At 39.3% G+C, this 18218-nt stretch overlaps 1 protein-coding gene across 1 annotated transcript in view; it reads left to right on the forward strand.

The window, feature by feature from the left end:
* Positions 1-18218, forward strand: part of LOC104384326 (potassium voltage-gated channel subfamily KQT member 1) — a 517279-nt gene that overhangs the window by 34329 nt on the left and 464732 nt on the right. Inside the window, exon 3 of the mRNA XM_086610471.1 lies at positions 13308-13434. Within this exon, the coding sequence (XP_086466597.1) occupies positions 13308-13434 (127 nt within the window). The remainder of the gene's footprint in view (positions 1-13307; positions 13435-18218) is intronic.

Below are 18218 nucleotides of genomic sequence, written 5' to 3' on the forward strand. Positions count from 1 at the left end.
GCTTTCTTTCAGATGTGTGTGCATATTGCACAACAAATTTATATATTTTCAGTAGTTAGTATTGTCAGGTGGTTGTTCAGAGTAAATAATGTCTTGAGCTATTCTCAGAGTTGCTGATTTATTAGCATAGGCTTTTTGCATGACCTTGAAGTTGTCGGAGTCCAATATCACAGTAGTAAGTAACTGAGATGATTAAAAATTAAAAAAAAGTGTTTAGGAGTATTTTTACTTAAAGTTCCTGTGGAAGTTATTGTTTTTGTTTAAAAAGTTTATGCCAGAAAAGGAAAAAATACTATGTTTTCAGCAAATCCTGCATATGCTTAGGCCCACCGTTTTTTTTTCACACTTCCTTCATTGTGTCACTTTTAGATTAACATTCTATCCTTCCACTTTGTCTCAAATTTTAATTCCCTAATATATACAGTTATAATTTTGTCATACTCTAAGGTGATTCTATTGAAAAGTTATTTTTAAAAAATTGCCAAAGCCTCTTGCATAGACTTTTACCTATACACCAGGAGACTATGATCATTTTCTTAATGATCTAGTAGTCTGTGTGTCAGTTTTGACTTGTAAATGGCATCTAGATCTTTAAGGATATGGCATTATAAAATAAACTATAAAGTGGGCCAGGTGTAATTCCTCCTTTGAGGATTAGTCTGATTGAGTGTTTTCATGGTTAGAGGTCATATATTTTTCTACCAGGAGAGGTCACCATGGTAGTTTACAAAAGACAGGTTTTTATTTTTATTGTAAAAGACCTTGCAAAAAGAGTTCTTGGCTTGTGGGAGTAATTTCACTAATTGTGCCGTTCTGAAAACAAGAACAAAATATTATTTGTATCATGCACATGATGTTTTTACACACTATGAGTAACAGAACACAATAAATCATTAATTTATATAATGACAGTGAAAGGAAATTTTTCATTCTTTTAATATCTTGATGTTATTTACTTTTTAAATTTAAGAATACCAAGAGTTTCCTTGACTTTGAGAAAATAGAATGTTTTTGCTGTAAATCATGTTGATTCAACTTTTTAAATTTAATTTCTGCTTGCATGCCATGATATATTTAATATTATGGTCATTGCAATTGGAGTGAAAGAGGTATAGGAAATACTGTTTATCTTGATGCACTTTCCAATTCAGAGCACATAATAGAAATGTCAAATCACTACAGCATTTTCAGGCTGAGTGATAATGGCAAAATTGTGTAGGAATTGACATACTGGATTGGACCAAAAACTTAGTTGTTTCAGTGTTGTATCTCTGGTAGTGGTCTGTCTTCAATGCAAAAAAAGAAAGACTTAAAAAATGATAATCTGTTAAAATAGATAAAGTGCTTCTGAGTCTTTTCTTTTGCTTTCACCCAGGGGTCACTAGATTCTGGTCATATTCTCCTGATGGGTGGTTTTCTGCTGTAGTTTTCTCAGGCCTATGGGATAAGACTTTAAAGTCCATGTGCTGTCCTGGAAACTTTCTGCAGCAGAGCCACAAGCAAGGTGGATAGTCTTAGTATTTCAGCTGGGATCACCTTCCCTGTTTCATCAGGGCTGGATCCTGGATTCCAGTGGTTTCTCTAGATGAGCTTATCTCCTGTGATACCTCTTCCTTTGGGAGACAGACCTTATGCATCCGCTTTCCTCTGACATGTTTCTTTGCTGGGAAAAGCAACAGCTTGTCTTCCAAACACATTAACACCTGCAGTTCATACCAATACAGTACTACAGGGTACAGAATACTCTTAAAGATTCTGTTTTCAGGGTCGTTACTTGTTTCCTCTATTGGAGACCCTTGCTGCCCTCTCACACTGCTTAGTTGCTAGCAATCCTTGTGTAGTGACTATATTTAGCATGTAGCATTTATTAACGTTCCTCTGTTTGCATCCTGTTGGAGAAAAAGGCTGAAATGTAAGAACAGGAGCTCCCACATAAACTGCTGTTTAAGCTTTTCAGGACAGAGGCTCATCCTATGGCTGTATTTAGGAGTCAGGGCTTAAGGGGAGGATCTCATGGAAGAGTTCTAGGCTGCAAATGGGTCACATTGTTCTATGTCTTTCCTGAAGTCACTGCTCGGTTTTGGCTTCGTATGATGGTTTCTTCTCTGTCCTATGCCACATCCTCCTGCTGTATGCATAGGCTAGGCATCTCAGAGTACCCAGACTTCAGAGTACCAAGTGATAGCTGGCTTACTTAGGCCAGCTAAGCCATATGTGTATTTAACTGCTCTGTTTCTGAGCTGGACTTCATGATGGCTTTTCTTTTTTAAAAGCAGTGAGTTGATGACACCATTTTCAAAGTGTATGCTTTTAAAAGAGGACACATTCTTCCTGTTTACAGTGGAGGAGCTCCCTCATTTCTTGATTTTTGCCTTTGCTTTTGTCCCTTCTTGTTTGAGCTATATAGCCATGTCATAAGGTGCTGTGTCATCTTTAATCTGTTAGCAGAGTAGAAATAAGGCTACATGGTATATTAACTTAATTTATTCTTTTCTATGATTTATGGTGAAGTGTATGTGTTCTAACAGGTTTGAGGGCATTTTCTCAATCCCATCAAAGCAATTAGTGTTAGTAAGTAAAAATGGTGGAAATTGTATCCATTTCTTGCTTTTGTGTCAATTTATAACTCTAAATCTGTGCTTTGCCACATGGCATTAGCACTTAGGGCCTTCTCCAGGTCTGTTCAGTAAAGCGATATGTTGATAATCTAATACATGAAGTTCACAGGAGCTCCTCCTGCTGACCTCACCAGATCATTTCTTACAGATGATGATGGATTTCTCATAGATTATGACATGCAGAGTAGGTCCTGTAATATTTAGTGGCATTTTGAGATATTTGTGTAGTATATATTGCCTGTGTAACAGTAGATGTTAATGAAGTGTCTGGTCCCTTAAAGGAACTGAGAGGTAAACAACTTCAGTAGAAAACTACACTATTTCTTTTATACTATGGAAGAGTCAGACTGTGTCAGTGTAGAATATATCTGAATAAAAATAACCACATGATTCAAGCTTTTGCTCAATTCTTTTATATTTTGTAAACCTGTGAGTGAGAAAACCAGAAGGAGAATCCCTATTTCTTTCTGAGCTTCTTGTTGGCCTGTAGGAAGTTAAAAAAACAGATCAGGAATATTATATTATTACAATATAAAACATTATTAAAATAGGTATGGAATATTGTTTCATATATTAAACATATCAGGAAAAAAATGAAGTCCACAAGTCTTTCAACACATTCCATAAGCTTAAGTTGTCTTCTGAGTGATCTTGCTGAGTTGGCATAGTCTTTCTGGAATCAAATGTAACTATCAGGCTTCTCGATGTGAATTATGATACAATTATTCTTGTGATTTATAGTACTTTGTGGGTTGCCCTAACGCAGTACAGAACATGTTGTCTTGGGTGATTGCTTTGTGCTTTTGAACTGTCTAAAATAGAAATCATTGTGCAGTAAGTATGGCTGAGATGAATTAACAAAGGGCCAACTCATAATGCTCTTAGTCAAATTTTACTCACTTCTTACTCTACCTCTGTAGAGTTTTCTGTGCAAAGTGGTTTCAGAATGTGGCCCAAGAGACCAGAGAAACATTTCTGACTTGGGAGTGAGAGGAAGGTGGAGAGGTACATGCAGGATTTTTCCAATTCCTCTCCTTGAAATTTTGAGACCCTCCCAAATCAAAAGGTTAAGAAACATGGATATGATTATTTACAATTCCAAAGTGGATATTCACATTGGATAGATTCCACTCCAGGAGTGAAGCTAAACTCTTCCCCTCCTACCGGAGGTGGTCTCTTCAGGCCAGGCTTCAAGACATGATGTTGGAGAACTGGAAGGCTCCTGTGGAGTACTGTTGGATCTATAGAAAACTGAAGAACTTTGGGCAATAACTTCTTGAATGTTCTTGATTCACTGTTTGATTGTTTACCTTAGCAGTATCTTTCGGAATTAAGCAATTCTAGAAATAAGTCCGGCTCAAAAATAATTGGGACTAGTTAATTTTCTTTGTAGAAAAATTGTTGCCTGCCTAAATAGAATTAGAAAGTAAATCTTCTTCTCTGACTCACCCAACTCACCTGGATGGTAGTTGTCACAGATAGTGTGACTAGAGCACTCTGTGCTTACCTCATTAGCTTACAACTTTGTTCTGTACAGGAAATAGCAAACATCAATAAACTGAAAGATGAAGGTACTCCTGGTATGAAGTCATTGCCGACATTGCATATTTATCAGACATGCATGGAAACATTTTTTTAAGAAATGTTAAACAAATCCATTTGTATCCAAATAACAGACTTCCAAGCATTAAGTGTATTGATTTAATCTAAGAAACGTAAGTCTGAATAAGTTAATGATGATATAGGACATTTAGCAGCATTTGGCATATTTTCTTCCATGTATTGAATATTATATTTTCACATACGATGTTTGTCATCTTTATAAGAGCAAGCATGATTGTAGGAAATAAGTATTTTCAGTATCAGAAGGTTTTCATAGCATTTGAGTAACTATTAAGCTAAACAGGTCACTAAATTGACATTTTCAACTCTAAGGACTGGAAAACCTTGAAGACAGGTTATCAGATTAAATTTTGGACATAAGTACACGTGTGCAAACATTTGGACTATTAAACCTTTATGCCTGCTTCTGAGGCTTCATTGTTTTGAGCTGCCATTCCTTGATTGAATCTTCGTGAGCACACACTATTCATTTAGCCATCCCACTTCCTCTTTTTACCCGAGCACCTAAATATTCCAATAAAAAAAGTGAAGAGAGCCTTGTGTGTGCTCTCCACCTAAAACACAGCTGCAGCTGAGAAAATACTCGTCTTTTTCATGTGTGCACTTTAATCGCTCCAGCCGAACTCCTTCCCTTCTCCTGCTTCCCCCGTGCAGTTATCCATAACCGTACTGGAACATATTGTAAATTCCAGGCTATATATTTCATTTACACATGCTCCTGTATAAAATGTTGATTTTCTGTGTTAATGTGAGCATTTTTCTGTTTGGTCATCAATGACATTCTTGGGTGAAAGTTGATGGCTTTTCCACAAGAGTTTCTTATTTGACTGATGGAATTAGATACTACTGGAAGTTGTTTGCATACATATTTCCCTTTAAGCTTATTTTTTTCACATTGTTAGTAAAAGTAATAAAATGAAGTTCTACTAAGAATAGCATAAACATGATTATGTATGATTGCGTGATTTATTTTGTGCAGGCAAAAAGAAGACATGCAGTGGCTAGACTTTAGAAAAAAAAATACAAAGATGAAATGGATTTAAGGGCTTCCACCTTAGGAATTTTATAGGTGTGTGTTTTGCGTTTTTCTCCCAGACAACAGGGACCAGCACAGAATAATGGAACGCTGCTGCTGACTTTAGCAGAGATAATAGACGGTACAAGCCCAGTTTAAAATCTGTAATTATATGATATGTCAGTTCTTTACAGTGAATGGGTCATTACTGTGTGTTAAATGCCTTCCCTAGTGGGAAATTCCCTGTGGCAATTTGAATTGCCAAGAGCATCCTTTTCCACTAACAAAACAGGAAGAGACTAACGTGCGAGTGTGAAGAATCTGATCCGTACTGTTGTTTCCTTAATCCGTGCTCCACTTCCTGGAAAATAATTCAAGTTGTAGCATGGCCTAAGGACCCTCTCTCCATTGGTACGTTTGTCAGTACAGTGTGCCTCTGACTGTGCCTCTGGAGCAGGTTCAGTGCCCCAGGCAAAGGATGATGTTCTGTGTTTTTCCACCCCCGTCTCATGATCTTTCAATGGGTCATGGCAAATGTCCTGACAGTTTATGGCAGCTGCTCTGTTCAAAGGATATGCAGCTTTGCTTTCCCTTTCTTTCGTCCCAGGAGTTCAGAGAAGAGTTGCTGAGAAAAATGGAAGGCTGACACTCAAAGCTGACTGCTAGATAGAGTAGCCAAGGGTATTTATTAGCTCTATTTTGATCAAGCCTGATGTGGCTCTTATTTTTTTGAGGCGATGGTTTGTTCCTATTTGTTATTTTTTGTTTTGATTTCATTGTAGGAGTTCATCCCTGACGTTCAGTTGATGCCAGCCGGCTTTCCAGGTTTATGAAATCTGCTGAGAACCCTCCATCGTGTATTTCTTCCTTCACCACTTGGAGGAGAAGGGGGGAAAATACTGCTGGGAGCCTTCATAAAAAAGTTTTGCAGGGTTCTTTTGAGTATAATACCATTTTGAAAGCAAGGGTTCTGGAAAATTTCAGAAAGCTGGAGAAAGACCTCAAACTGATATACCGATGGGTGTCAATCAGGAGCATATTTAGCATACTGTTTAATATGCAGACTTTTTTTTTCAGATTTTTTCTAGTTCATGTTTTGTCCACAACAACTCCTTACCATCTTTTGTTGCCGTTTTGGTGCGAACAAGTATTTTTTCTGACTTACCAAAAAATTGCTGGGTTGTTTTTTCTTTAGCAGAAGGCAAATGTGAGGCAATAAATTTAAGGTTCTGAAAACTGTTTATGTGTATAGGAGGAAAAGGAGGCAGGTTAGGACTTTTTTAAAGGTGAATTTCGTGAGTTGAAGCTTGATCAGCCTTGACAGCCCTGGAAGTGGATGTATTCTGTCTTTCATTAGAAGTACACACAACAACAATTTAAGTTTCATAATTTTCCTTCTTTTTTTTTTTTTTCTCTTTTTTGGAGGGACCACCTATAGAGCTGTGATGTTTGTACAGTTTCCATGCCCTTTTGGTCTTTGGCCTGTCTGAGGCTGCCAACAAATGTGTTAATTTCTGTGGTTTTGGTAATGTGGACACCTGTCCAGGACAAAATGCACTGAGATCCGTAATTAATTTCAAATTTATTGAAGATGTAGGTTCTTCCTTCTTCCTCCTTCTTGTCAACAATTTATTTTTCCTTTCCATAGATGGTACAACCTTATTGACTTTACCAGGGTTTGCAGGATGTAACCAAGATGGGTTCTTGTTGGTAGCTGAAATAAACTCGTAGGTTCTGCAATTTGCCTGGAGAATAAAATGCTCTGAGGTCAGATATAGTTTTAGTTCCAGCTTTTAAATGTACCCTCGGAGGATCATCGAGGAATAACCTAAGAAGTTTTTGCTTCCTCTGCACTTATCAGCTCGTCTACCTTCTACACAGTTCTTTACCTAACTGACCCAGTGATTTGAATATGCAGTTTCTGTAGAAATGATTCTTCCACAGCCATTGGTGTTGTCTGTTAGGACAGACATCAAATAAACTGCCTCTGAGTGACAGAAGCATTCTTTTGATGCAGTTGAATGGCACATTAGTTTTCATTTAAATTGCTATGGATATTTTCACTTTTCAAAGGGTAAGTTACCAACAGAATCACACAAGCTATGCTTTCTAATTGTGTTTCTTCCTCTAAGACTGTGAACACATGTATTTCTGAGGTGGAGCTCAGCCATTTATGTCTGCAGATAAAGACGTGGAACTGTTTTCTTCAGAAATGCTCTTTCAGTTTGAGCTTTGGTACTAGCTTTCTGCCTAATTACCAAAAGAAGTGCTCATGACTTCACACTCTACTGCAGAGCTTCAGTGCCATTCCTCCAGTAGGTCTATTGGGTCCCTATAGACAGTGTGCTCCTACCTTTGGTGAAAATAAGAGATGGTGAATAAAAGACTTGAAAACAAATGCTAGGTGATGACAGCCTGAACCTGCTAGAAAGGTAGGCAATTTATATAAGAGAGCGAGCATTTTGCAAGATGCTTGAAATACAAGAATTGTTTTCCTTTGAAGGTTGTTCTTGAATTGTGCCTTGACTATTGTGCTTGAATAACTGTTTACATTTAGATTTCAGACAGAACACAAACTTAGGAATATTACTTATAGAAGCTCTAGATAATACATTAAGTAAAAAAATTAAAATTGTGGAGCTAATTTGCTGTGTATTTTCTTGTGCTTCTGCCTTGAAACTGTGCTGTAAACTTTTTTAGCTTTCTACTAATCCTTGGTTTTAATCAGGCTGAAAGTGCCATGAAAACAGAGGAAGACTGTGCATATTTTCTTGGTTCTCATTCCAGGCAAAACAAGGAGGTAGAAGTGAATACAGAAATATTAACTTCTTAACTTTTTAACTTTGTTAAAAATTGACGTGAAGTTTTGCATATTAGCATAGAGTTTTTCTTATCTGTTTTTCAGCTTTGAAAAGAGAGCTTTGTTCTCTTTTCAACCATTCAGAATGTCAGTTTTAAAGACATGTTGGTATTGTTACTGAGTGAAAATTGTGATTTTAAGTGTGTTCATTCTTCCAGTGCCTTAGAATTCCCCAGGTCGAGGTTGCACGCATGTTTAAGTGAAAATACAAATATTTTCCAAAGCTATAATTTATAGAGTAGGTGTTCGGTGACTCCCAAGTTATTGGATACAGTTTGGGTTGGAACAAAGCCTAGAAGCTGCGTTTTGGTTGTGCTAGTATATTGCAATGACAGAGGAAAACAAGGAAGGAAGGAACAAAGATCTTAACAAATCTGGCCATGTTGTGGTCCTTTACTAATCTGCTTCCTTTAGAAGTATCCCAGAGTATACTGATCCTTGGTTATGCATGAGTACTTTACAATATAATGCTATGGAGGGAAGCGATATTAAAATATAGATCATTCATTTATTTTATATGCTATATATATACTGCTCACCTCAGTCACTAAGACGAGCAGCTCTGGTGCTGGAACAATCTGCAGCAGTGTCCTAGCGCAGTGGATGGGGGAGTTCCTGAACCAGGGAAACATCAAGGGTGTGGATAGACTCACCAGGAGCCCACAGCTCACGCAACAGCAGCTGACAAGACCTGGGTAGGGCCAAGGCTCCTCTCCTGTATAAGAAACCCTTAGGGAGTACTAGCAACCAGGGCATGGCACAGCAGTTTGTGCAGAAGGCTGCTGTAGCTCTGCCGACTCAACCAGGGTGCAATGGTGTCCAGCCGGCAGAAGGCTGCGTCCTCTCTGAACTCTGCACCTGCCATGAGTGATGCAGTTCCCAGACAGAACTCTGGTGGGAACACGCTGCTACCTGGGTGTCAGGCTGCAGGATGTGCCCTACTCTTATGGCAGTACTGGACAGCAGTAGTGAGCACACCTGTGGGAGATGCACTCAGGTAGGAGAACTCCTCAGCTTAGTGGCAGAGCTGGGGAAGGAGGTGAGTAGGTTGAAGAGTATCAGGGAGTCTGAAAGAGAGATAGATTACTAGAACTGCACCTTACCTTCCCTGGTACAGGTCTGTCAGGTGGCAGGACACATGATACGGAGGATTCCCTATCCTCTCTTCACCTGGCTGAACATGGTGACCTAAAGGATAGGGGGCAGTGGTGTTGAATTGCTGCCCAGTGCATCATGCGCGTCTCCTCCCTGACTACCCCACCTTCCCAGGTACCCTTGCATAATAGGTATGAGGCTCTGCAAGTGGAACTGAACAGTGACAGGGACGATGGTTCATCTAGATTGGAGGTGTTGCCAAGGTTAAGTCAGCCTATGCCTTGCATCAAAACCGCTTCCATAAAGAAAGAAAGACGGGTCATTGTCATAGGAAATCCTCTTCTGAGTGGAACAGAAGGCCCAATATGCAGACCGGACCCCGTTTTTAGGGAAGTCTGCAGCCTCACTGGAAGCCAGGTTAAAGATGTGAGGAGAAAACTTCCTACCTTGGTATGGCCCTCAGATTATTATCCATTATCTAGGTGGTCCTGCTCAGGCAGGGGGATTGGACTAGATGATCCTTTGAGGTCGCTTCCAATCCCTAACATTCTGTGATCCTGTGATTTTTGATTTTTCATGTGGACAGCGATGACATTGCAATAAGATGTCCAAGGGCAATCAAGAGAGACTTCAGGGCCTTGGGATGACTGGTTAAGAGATCAGGAGCACAAGCAGTTTTCTCCTCTACCCTTCCAGTTGCAGGGAATGATGAGGGAAGAAATAGGAAGAGTCAGTAGATCAATACCTGGCTTTGAGCCTGGTGTCACTGGCAGAATTTGGGGTTTTTTGATCATAGGCCTGTCTACATGACACAAGGCCTGCTGTCGACAGACAGGGTACATCTGAGTCAAAGAGGAAGAATGATCTTTGTGCAGGAGTTAGCAGGGCTCATGGATAGAGCTTTAAACTGGATTTGAAGGAGGAAAGAGATAAAACCAGACTTGCTAGCAATAAGCCTGAGAGTGGCACACCAATGTTTGAGGGATCGTGTGCTAGCAAGGTCCTTCAGTCTGCTCCATGGTGTGCTGAGTACACTAGAGGTCATTTGAAAAGTCTGTGACATGAGGAATAAACAAGAGGAGCTAGAAGCTTTGGTCCAGTCCCAGAGCTATGACATCATTGACATAAGTGAAACCTGGTGGGATGAGTCCTGTGACTGGGGTGCCACAATGGATGATTATAGGCTACTCAAGAGGGTAGACAGGGCAGGCGAGGTGGGGGATGGCGCTGTATATAAGGATGGGGTTGTATTGTATCGCACTTACATTTGATGACGACACAGTTGAGAGCCTCTGGGTAAGGATGAAGAGGAAAGCGGATGTTGTTGTGGGAGTCTACTATCAACCACCTAGCCAGGACGATGACACCGATGAAGTATTCTACAAGGAATTAAGGGATATCGCTAGATCAGCTGCCCTTCTCCTTATGGGAGATATTAACTTCCCAGACATCAACTGGGAATATCATACAGTGGACACAAAGAGGTCCAGTAAATTTATGAAGCATGTTAAAGATAACTTCTTGGTGAAGGTAGCTGACTGGGAAAGGTGCCCTTCTAGATTTGTTGTTTATAAACACAGAGAGACTCATGGGCAAAGTGGTAATTAATGGCTGTCTTGGTCACAGTAGCCATAAAGTAGATGATGCTTAAGAGCGCAGGAGCAGGCAGTTCCAAAGTGTCCGAAGTTAATCAAGCAGGGCAGAAGGCCAGCTTGGCTGAGCAGGGATCTTCTTCTAGAACTTAGGTGGAAAAGGAGAGTGTATGGACATCGGAAGAAAGGACAGGTGACACAGGAGAACTACAGAGATGCTGTTCACCACTGTAGGGAGAAAATTCTTGCAGTCAAAACTCAATTAGAGTTCAAGCTGGCCAGCACTGTGAAGAACAACAAAAAGGGCTTTTAAAAATACATAAATAGCAAAAGGAGAATCAGAGATATCACTGGGCCATTGCTTGATGAGGTTGGTCACTTCACAAATAGGGACGTAGACAAAGCGGAGACATTTAATGGCTTATTCACCTCTGTCTTCAACACTGATGATGGTCCCTGGGAACCCTGGAGCCCTATGTTGGAAGACGTTGATCGAGGGGATGATAAACTCCCAGCCGACCCTGAACTTGTTCAAGACTTGCTGCTCCAGCTGACTGCGCATAAATCTACGGGGCCCAATGGAATTCATCCCGGGGTGCTGAAAGAGCTGGCTGATGTCACCGCGGGACCTCTCTCCATTATTTTTCAATGGTCTTGGCACTATGGAGAGGTCCCAGTTGACTGGAAGCTGACAAATGTTGTCCCAGTTTTCAAGAAGGTTAAGAAGGAAGATGCTGGTAATTACAGGCCTTCAGTCTCACTTCAGTGCCTAGTAAAGTTATGGAGAAGGTTATTCTGGGAGTTATTGAAAAACACTTGAGAGGCAACGCAGTCATTGGTCTTTGCCAGCATGGGTTCACGAAGGGAAAGTCCTGCTTAACCAACTTAATTTCCTTTTATGTCAAGGTCACCTATAGTTGGCCAAGGAAAGTCAGTAGATGCGGTGGTTTTGGATTTTAGCAAAGCTTTTGATACTGTCTCTCACAGCATCCTTCTGGACAAACTGTCCAGCATAAAGCTAGAGAAGTCCATAATACATTGGGTGAGCAATTAGCTGATGGGTTGGGCTCAAAAGGTTATAGTAAATGGGGTTACATCAGGCTGTCAGCCAGTCACCAGTGGGGTTCCCCAAGGCTCAGTTTTAGGGCCAGTGCTCTTTAATGTTTTTATAAATTATCTGGACGTGGGAATCAAATGTATATTAAGTAAGTTTGCCAACTAGGAGGAGCTGTGGACTCCCTCAAGGATAGAGAGGCCTTACAGAGAGATTTGGATAGAGTAGAGAGCTGGGCAGTCACCAACCATATGAAATTTAACAAGAGCAAGTGCTGGATTCTCCAGCTGGGAAGGGACAATCCTGGTTATAAATACAAATTTGGGGATGAGAGGCTGGAGAGCAGCCCCATGGAAAGAGATCTGGAGGTCTGGGTTGATGGCAAGTTGAATATGAGACAACAGTGTGTCCTGTCAGCCAAAAGGGCCAACCATGTTCTGGAATGCATCAAGTGCAGCATAGCTCTGTGGTCGAGGGAGGTGATTGTCCCACTCTATACTGCATTGGTGTGGCCCTACCTTGAGCAGTTTTGGGCACCTCAATTTAAGAAGGGCATCATCATACTATTAGAGTGTGTCCAGAGGAAGGCAACAAAGATGGCAAAAGGCCTTGAGGGCAAGACTTATGAGGTGCAGCTGAGGTCATTTGATTTGTTCAACTTGGAGAAGAGAAGGCTGAGGGGTGACCTCATCGTGGTGTACAACTTCCTCAAGAGGGGCAGCAGAGGGGAAAGCACTGATCTCTTCTCTAGAGTGAGCAGTGATAGGACACAAGGAAATGTAATGAAGCTGCATCAGGGGAAATTCAGATTGGATATCAGGAAAAGGTTCTTTGCTGAGACAGTGATTGGTCACTGAAACAGGTTCCCCAGGGAGCACCAAGCCTGACTGAGTTTGAGGAGTGTCTGGATGACAATTTTAGTCACATGAATTAGTTTTAGATAGTCCTGCGAGGAGCTGGGAGTTGGATGTGATGAGCATTTTGAGTGCCTTCAAACCTGACATATTCTATGATTCTATTTTGATTATACAGAGTTGACATATTTTATGTTTATAAATTCTGTTTAATGATCTAGAAACATTCCATAGGCCTGTTGGTTTTAGGAATGATATGCTTGTAGCCTCTCTCCATTCCTTATCTTTAAAAATTTCAAGTTTTGGAAAGAAACAAAAGAATAATATTGTGTTTTTCCCTATGGTATATTGACGAAATGGAGCTTAAGCCATCCTTTTATTCATGCAAATGACATTCAGGAACAGATTATATCTCCATTTTACCTATTGGCTGGCATATGCATATAAAGAGTGAACAGATTTGGCACAATCCTTTTTATTGCATCTTTCATCTCAACAAGCTGATTTGTATTAGTCATAGGAATAAATTAGATGTGCAAACTGTTGTCTGTCATTTAATGAAAAAAACTGATATTTTGTCCTTTTAATTCTGATAGGAAATAGTTCTGGTTGTATTTTTTGGTGCTGAATATGTGGTCCGGTTGTGGTCTGCAGGCTGCAGGAGTAAGTATGTTGGCTTCCAGGGAAGAATACGGTTTGCCAGAAAGCCAATATCAATTATCGGTAAGATTTAAACTCTTTTTTTATCCTGAACTTTGCTGTTATCATCCATTTTAAAGTAAAGATGTCAACTACTGCAGAGATCATATTGCAATTCTGGGCTATGTCGGTCACTCAGGATTTTACCTACTTTGTGAACCTGTGCAATTATTTCTTCTTTTGAATTGCTAGAACTGAACATTTAAAATATGGCTGTGAGACAGAGGCAGACATCAGCTAAAGAAAAGCAGTTTGTAAAGTGAAGAAATCTTTATTAAATCTACTTGTATAATTGGAGAAAATTTACAAGATTTTGAACACAAAAATTCTTCCTTAGGTCTGCTGTAGAAAGCAAACACAAAGGTGAGTATAAATTGGGAAAAACATGGAAACGTGCAAAGTATAACTCAGGAAAAATTCCCCTGGGTAGTACTAAAGTTAAGCAATTTTAGATGGTTTGAGGAGCTATTGTGGCAGCATCTCTGGAGTAGGAGAGAATTTAGGGGAAGAGGTGACTAATAGAACCTGTGGAACAGTGAGGGATTATCAAAAGGTCATGTTCAGACGAAACTGTAGTAGACCATAAAATCAGTGTTTCTGTTTTAAGTCTGTGATTTTATATAGACTCCAGTAGAGCTGCGAATTTTATGTTGCTGAAACATCAACTCATTGAGTTTTAAATAGAGCAAAGTGGGATAGGTGAAAAGGGGAGAGAATGAGCTGATGTTTCCTTAACCATCTGTGACTTTATGAAACTTGGTGCAAAAACTCAGGAAACAACGTATTCTATTATGCATCTGGATGTGGGCAGTGATTAATGTAACAAGATTAATGTACACAGTTTTGGGCTATTGAGAAAGAAGTGTTTCATTACATACAAACAAATTCTTCAGCTGCTTCTAGAGCTGATCTGGTTTCATCATCTAACCATGAAGCTTACAGATAACATTTTTTTTCTCCTAATCATGTTCTTGACTTCTCTTTCACTTAAGAAATGCTTCTTAGGTAGGTGTATCAGAGTACACAGGTGCAGAAGAAAATGTGACAGTCCCATTAAGCCATGATTTCGGTTTGATAGTGGTTCTGTGTACTGATGTTGTGCATCTACCACAATAAACATTAATATTTGTATAGCCCTTGGAGAAGATGCAGTGTGTTTTGTTAAGAAAATCTAAGAATGACTACAGCTGGTTGTGCATTTAAAGGTATCAGTATTGTTTTTACATTTAAAATTCCCCTAAGAATACAATACATTTAAAATCAAGATTTGTTTTTACATATGAGGCCGCACCTGGAATATTGTGTCCAGTTTTGGGCCCCTCGCTTTAAGAGAGATATTGAGCTCCTGGAGCGAGTCCAAAGAAGGGCGACCAAACTGGTCAAGGGGCTGGAAAATAAAACTTATGAAGAGAGGCTGAGGGAGTTGGGGCTGTTTAGCCTGGAAAAGAGGAGGCTGAGGGGAGACCTGATTACGGCCTATAAATACTTGAGAAAAGACGGTGGGGAGGTGGAGGAAGGACTCTTTACATTAGTGACAGGTGATAGAACAAGAGGAAATGGGCATAAGCTTAGTCAGGGGAGATTCAGGTTGGATGTTAGGAAGTATTTCTTCTCTGAAAGGGTTGTCAGCCACTGGAATAGGCTGCCCAGGGAGGTGGTTGAGTCCTCATCCCTGGATGTGTTTAAGAATAGGGTGGATGAGCTACTTGAGGATATGGTTTAATGGGGATTAGGGATGGTTGGACTCGATGATCTCTAAGGTCTTTTCCAACCTAGAAATCTATGAATCTATGAATCTATGAATCTATATCAAATGCAGATGGAGCTGTGTCTACACTAATCCAAAAGCACTAAATTTCGGAAATGCGTTTGCTGTGACTAATAGAAACATACTGACTCATCCTGTCATTTTCGAATTTACAAGAATAAAATACAAACACTAGAAAAAGAAAGGATTAGAAGAGAATATAAAAAATAAGGTCTTCATTTTACTTTTGCATTAATACAAAAGTCTTTATTTTAAAAACAGAAAATATCATTGAAATGTCTTTGATATCACAGAGATTTTTTATGAGTTTTTGTTCACACTAAAATTTGGATTAATTCTTAGAAAGTTCAAATTGGTATCAATTTTTAACTTATTTAGTTTCTCCCATTCTATTTCCTTTTTTTCCCCTGTCTAATTGTAAATAAAAATCATTTTGGTGTGTATTACCAGAAAGAGATTTAGCAGTCAAACCTAGTTATTACTTTCTTTTATAAAATTGTTTAGTATTATTGCATTCCATGCTGCATAAAATAGTATGTTACACATGCAACTTCCATAACTGGGGAAGGAAAATGTTAAGGACACACTATTTCTTGAATAGTCTTTTAAAATTTTATCTAAAATGGAAAATGATGCAATTTCTCTACCTTGTAAATCAAAATTTTTTGTTTCTAGCTAGATTTTCTAAAGTTAGTCTATTTTTTCTCCTCTTTGCAGACAGATTATAGGTGATTACATGTAAATGACAGAAGACAATTGTATAATTGAAGAACCTGTCAGGAGAGATAGTTTGAATTCATTTGCAGCATACCAAGAATCCCTAAAAGAATCACTTTGTCTCTCCGTGCTTCTTCATCCCCTAGTTCACAGAATGAGCGTGTTTAAAGAGTGTGCGGTGCTCAAGGCAGCAGCAGTAATAGTGATACCTTTCCTAAATATTGATTTAACACTTCCATTGCTTACTCTTTCAGTAGGCTTAGGTTAGGAGCTGAATGCTGCTGAAAATCCCAGCCTAATTCGGGTTTTATGAGAGGCAGGTTCCAAGCACAGGCAAAATCAAGAGAATGTCCTTTCATAACCTCTTTTATCCTTTTGCTGTTGTTGCAGAAAATGTCACAAAGAACCAATTTATTTATTAACTTTTGTATCTCCTGGTTTTGACAGTATGTAGTTTGAAAGACATAAGGGGGTCATAAATTACTGGTGTAAAGATCTGAGTCCACATATGTATGTCCATTTCATATTGTCCTTAAGGACAATAGAACTTTGTTTATGAGCACCTTTAATTGATTATGTATACAGCTCTGAAAAAGCATCAGCACCTGGTGTATAAAGCTTGATTTACCTTGTATAAACCTAATTTATGAAGTGCCAATAGAACGCAAATGTTCAGCAAAAAAGAATGCAGTGTAAATCAAATTCAAATATGTGCAAATAATCTGTTTAATTTAAGTCTTTATGGGAGTCATATTATCTCCAGACTACTGAGAACACACCTGCAAGCTGAGGGCAATTTACATTCTGTAAAATACTATGGCAACTAAAAATTAAAACGCAAATGCAAATATTTTTACTGTTTTAAACTTAAAAATTTTTAACTGGTTTTCATCAAAAAGCTGAGAATTGCATCCTAGACAGTAAACTTGTGAGAACATTGCAAACAAGCCAGCGATTTTCTCAAAAAAAAGCAGCACTCAGGTAAGCTACGTTATAGGTGTTGCTATGGGCTGTGCTGGTTTATGCATAACTAAGTAATATTTCACTGGCAAGTTGAATTTTAGATAAAAATGGCAGCTGTTTGGAATTTCTCGAGGATTCAGAACCTAAGAGTAAGCCATGGGGACAGTGCACCAACAGTGGATGAGCTTTTCAAAGCTGTGTACTACACATGCTAGATTGCAAGAAATGTGATTTGTGTGAGTCTGTCGTCTATGTATGTAGTGCACATACTGCAGAGAAGATGCTTGGTCATTTTTGTCTCTCTACACCTCATGTATATACAGACATGTTTGCAAACATGTAACTAGGTAGAATGTTCGAGAAGGATATCTATGTATTGCTCTTTATGAATTACTGGAATTCAGTTTTTAAAATTACCAAGGCTTCCTGACACTTTATTTTTAAAAAAATGACACTAGTACTAATGTAATGATAATCTAGATAATAATGCTTGTTAGAGTTGAAAAAGTTATATAAACAAATGTTGGCTCTTTATCCTGACATTTTCCATGCCAAGCATCTGCTTCAGTTTGAGTCTTGTGGAGACATTTCATGCAAAATATATAAGCTTTTCCTGAAAAAGGCAATTCTGGTGATTTCTTATGGAGAAGCACTAGCACTTCCACACTTTGAAGCAAATACTTGAGACTTAATGAGAAAATGGCTTTTTGATTGTTACTGAAAGTCAACTCCAGGCTGACTAATAAACCTCTGAAAAATTGGTAGCTTGTTTGTGCTTAAACACCCTCCTAGAGAAGGCTCTTGTATTCTTCAAAGATTCAATCTGCAGCGAGCCTGCACACTTCACATTTCAGGTTTCTCTGAGCAGCAGCGCTGAGGCTGGAGGTGGAAAATCTGTTAATTTTGGTTTTATAATGCTCTTCCTGAAACTTCCCAGGGCACACGGAAGGGCAAAATACTAGGCTTAAATGGTGAGGTGAAGTGGCAGGGTAGGAGGAATGGACTGGGACATACTGGTTCAATGAAAGAACGGGAGGATGGATGCTGATGTAAGGGTCTGGGAGAAGGACACATGAAGAGACTAACAAGCAAGCAGGAGGCTGAAGGCAAAAAGTAGCGGCTGAAAATACATGGGATTGAAAGGTGGCAGTCTAAGGGCAGAAGGACAGGCTACAGACCTAGAGTGTAAAACAGGACTGTTTGAACCAGGAAACTGAGGTTAGTATGAGAAGCCTAAAGACTGGCAACTGGCATGAAAACTAGGAACAGAGAGAAGCAGATACAGAAGAACAGGTTTTGGAGAAAAAAAATAAATATCTCTACCAGGTAGAACACACTTTCAGAAAAGTAGAAATTACAA

The sequence above is a fragment of the Tauraco erythrolophus genome, chromosome 4 (assembly GCF_009769465.1).
Source record: "Tauraco erythrolophus isolate bTauEry1 chromosome 4, bTauEry1.pri, whole genome shotgun sequence".
Classification (NCBI taxonomy): Eukaryota; Metazoa; Chordata; class Aves; order Musophagiformes; family Musophagidae; genus Tauraco; species Tauraco erythrolophus.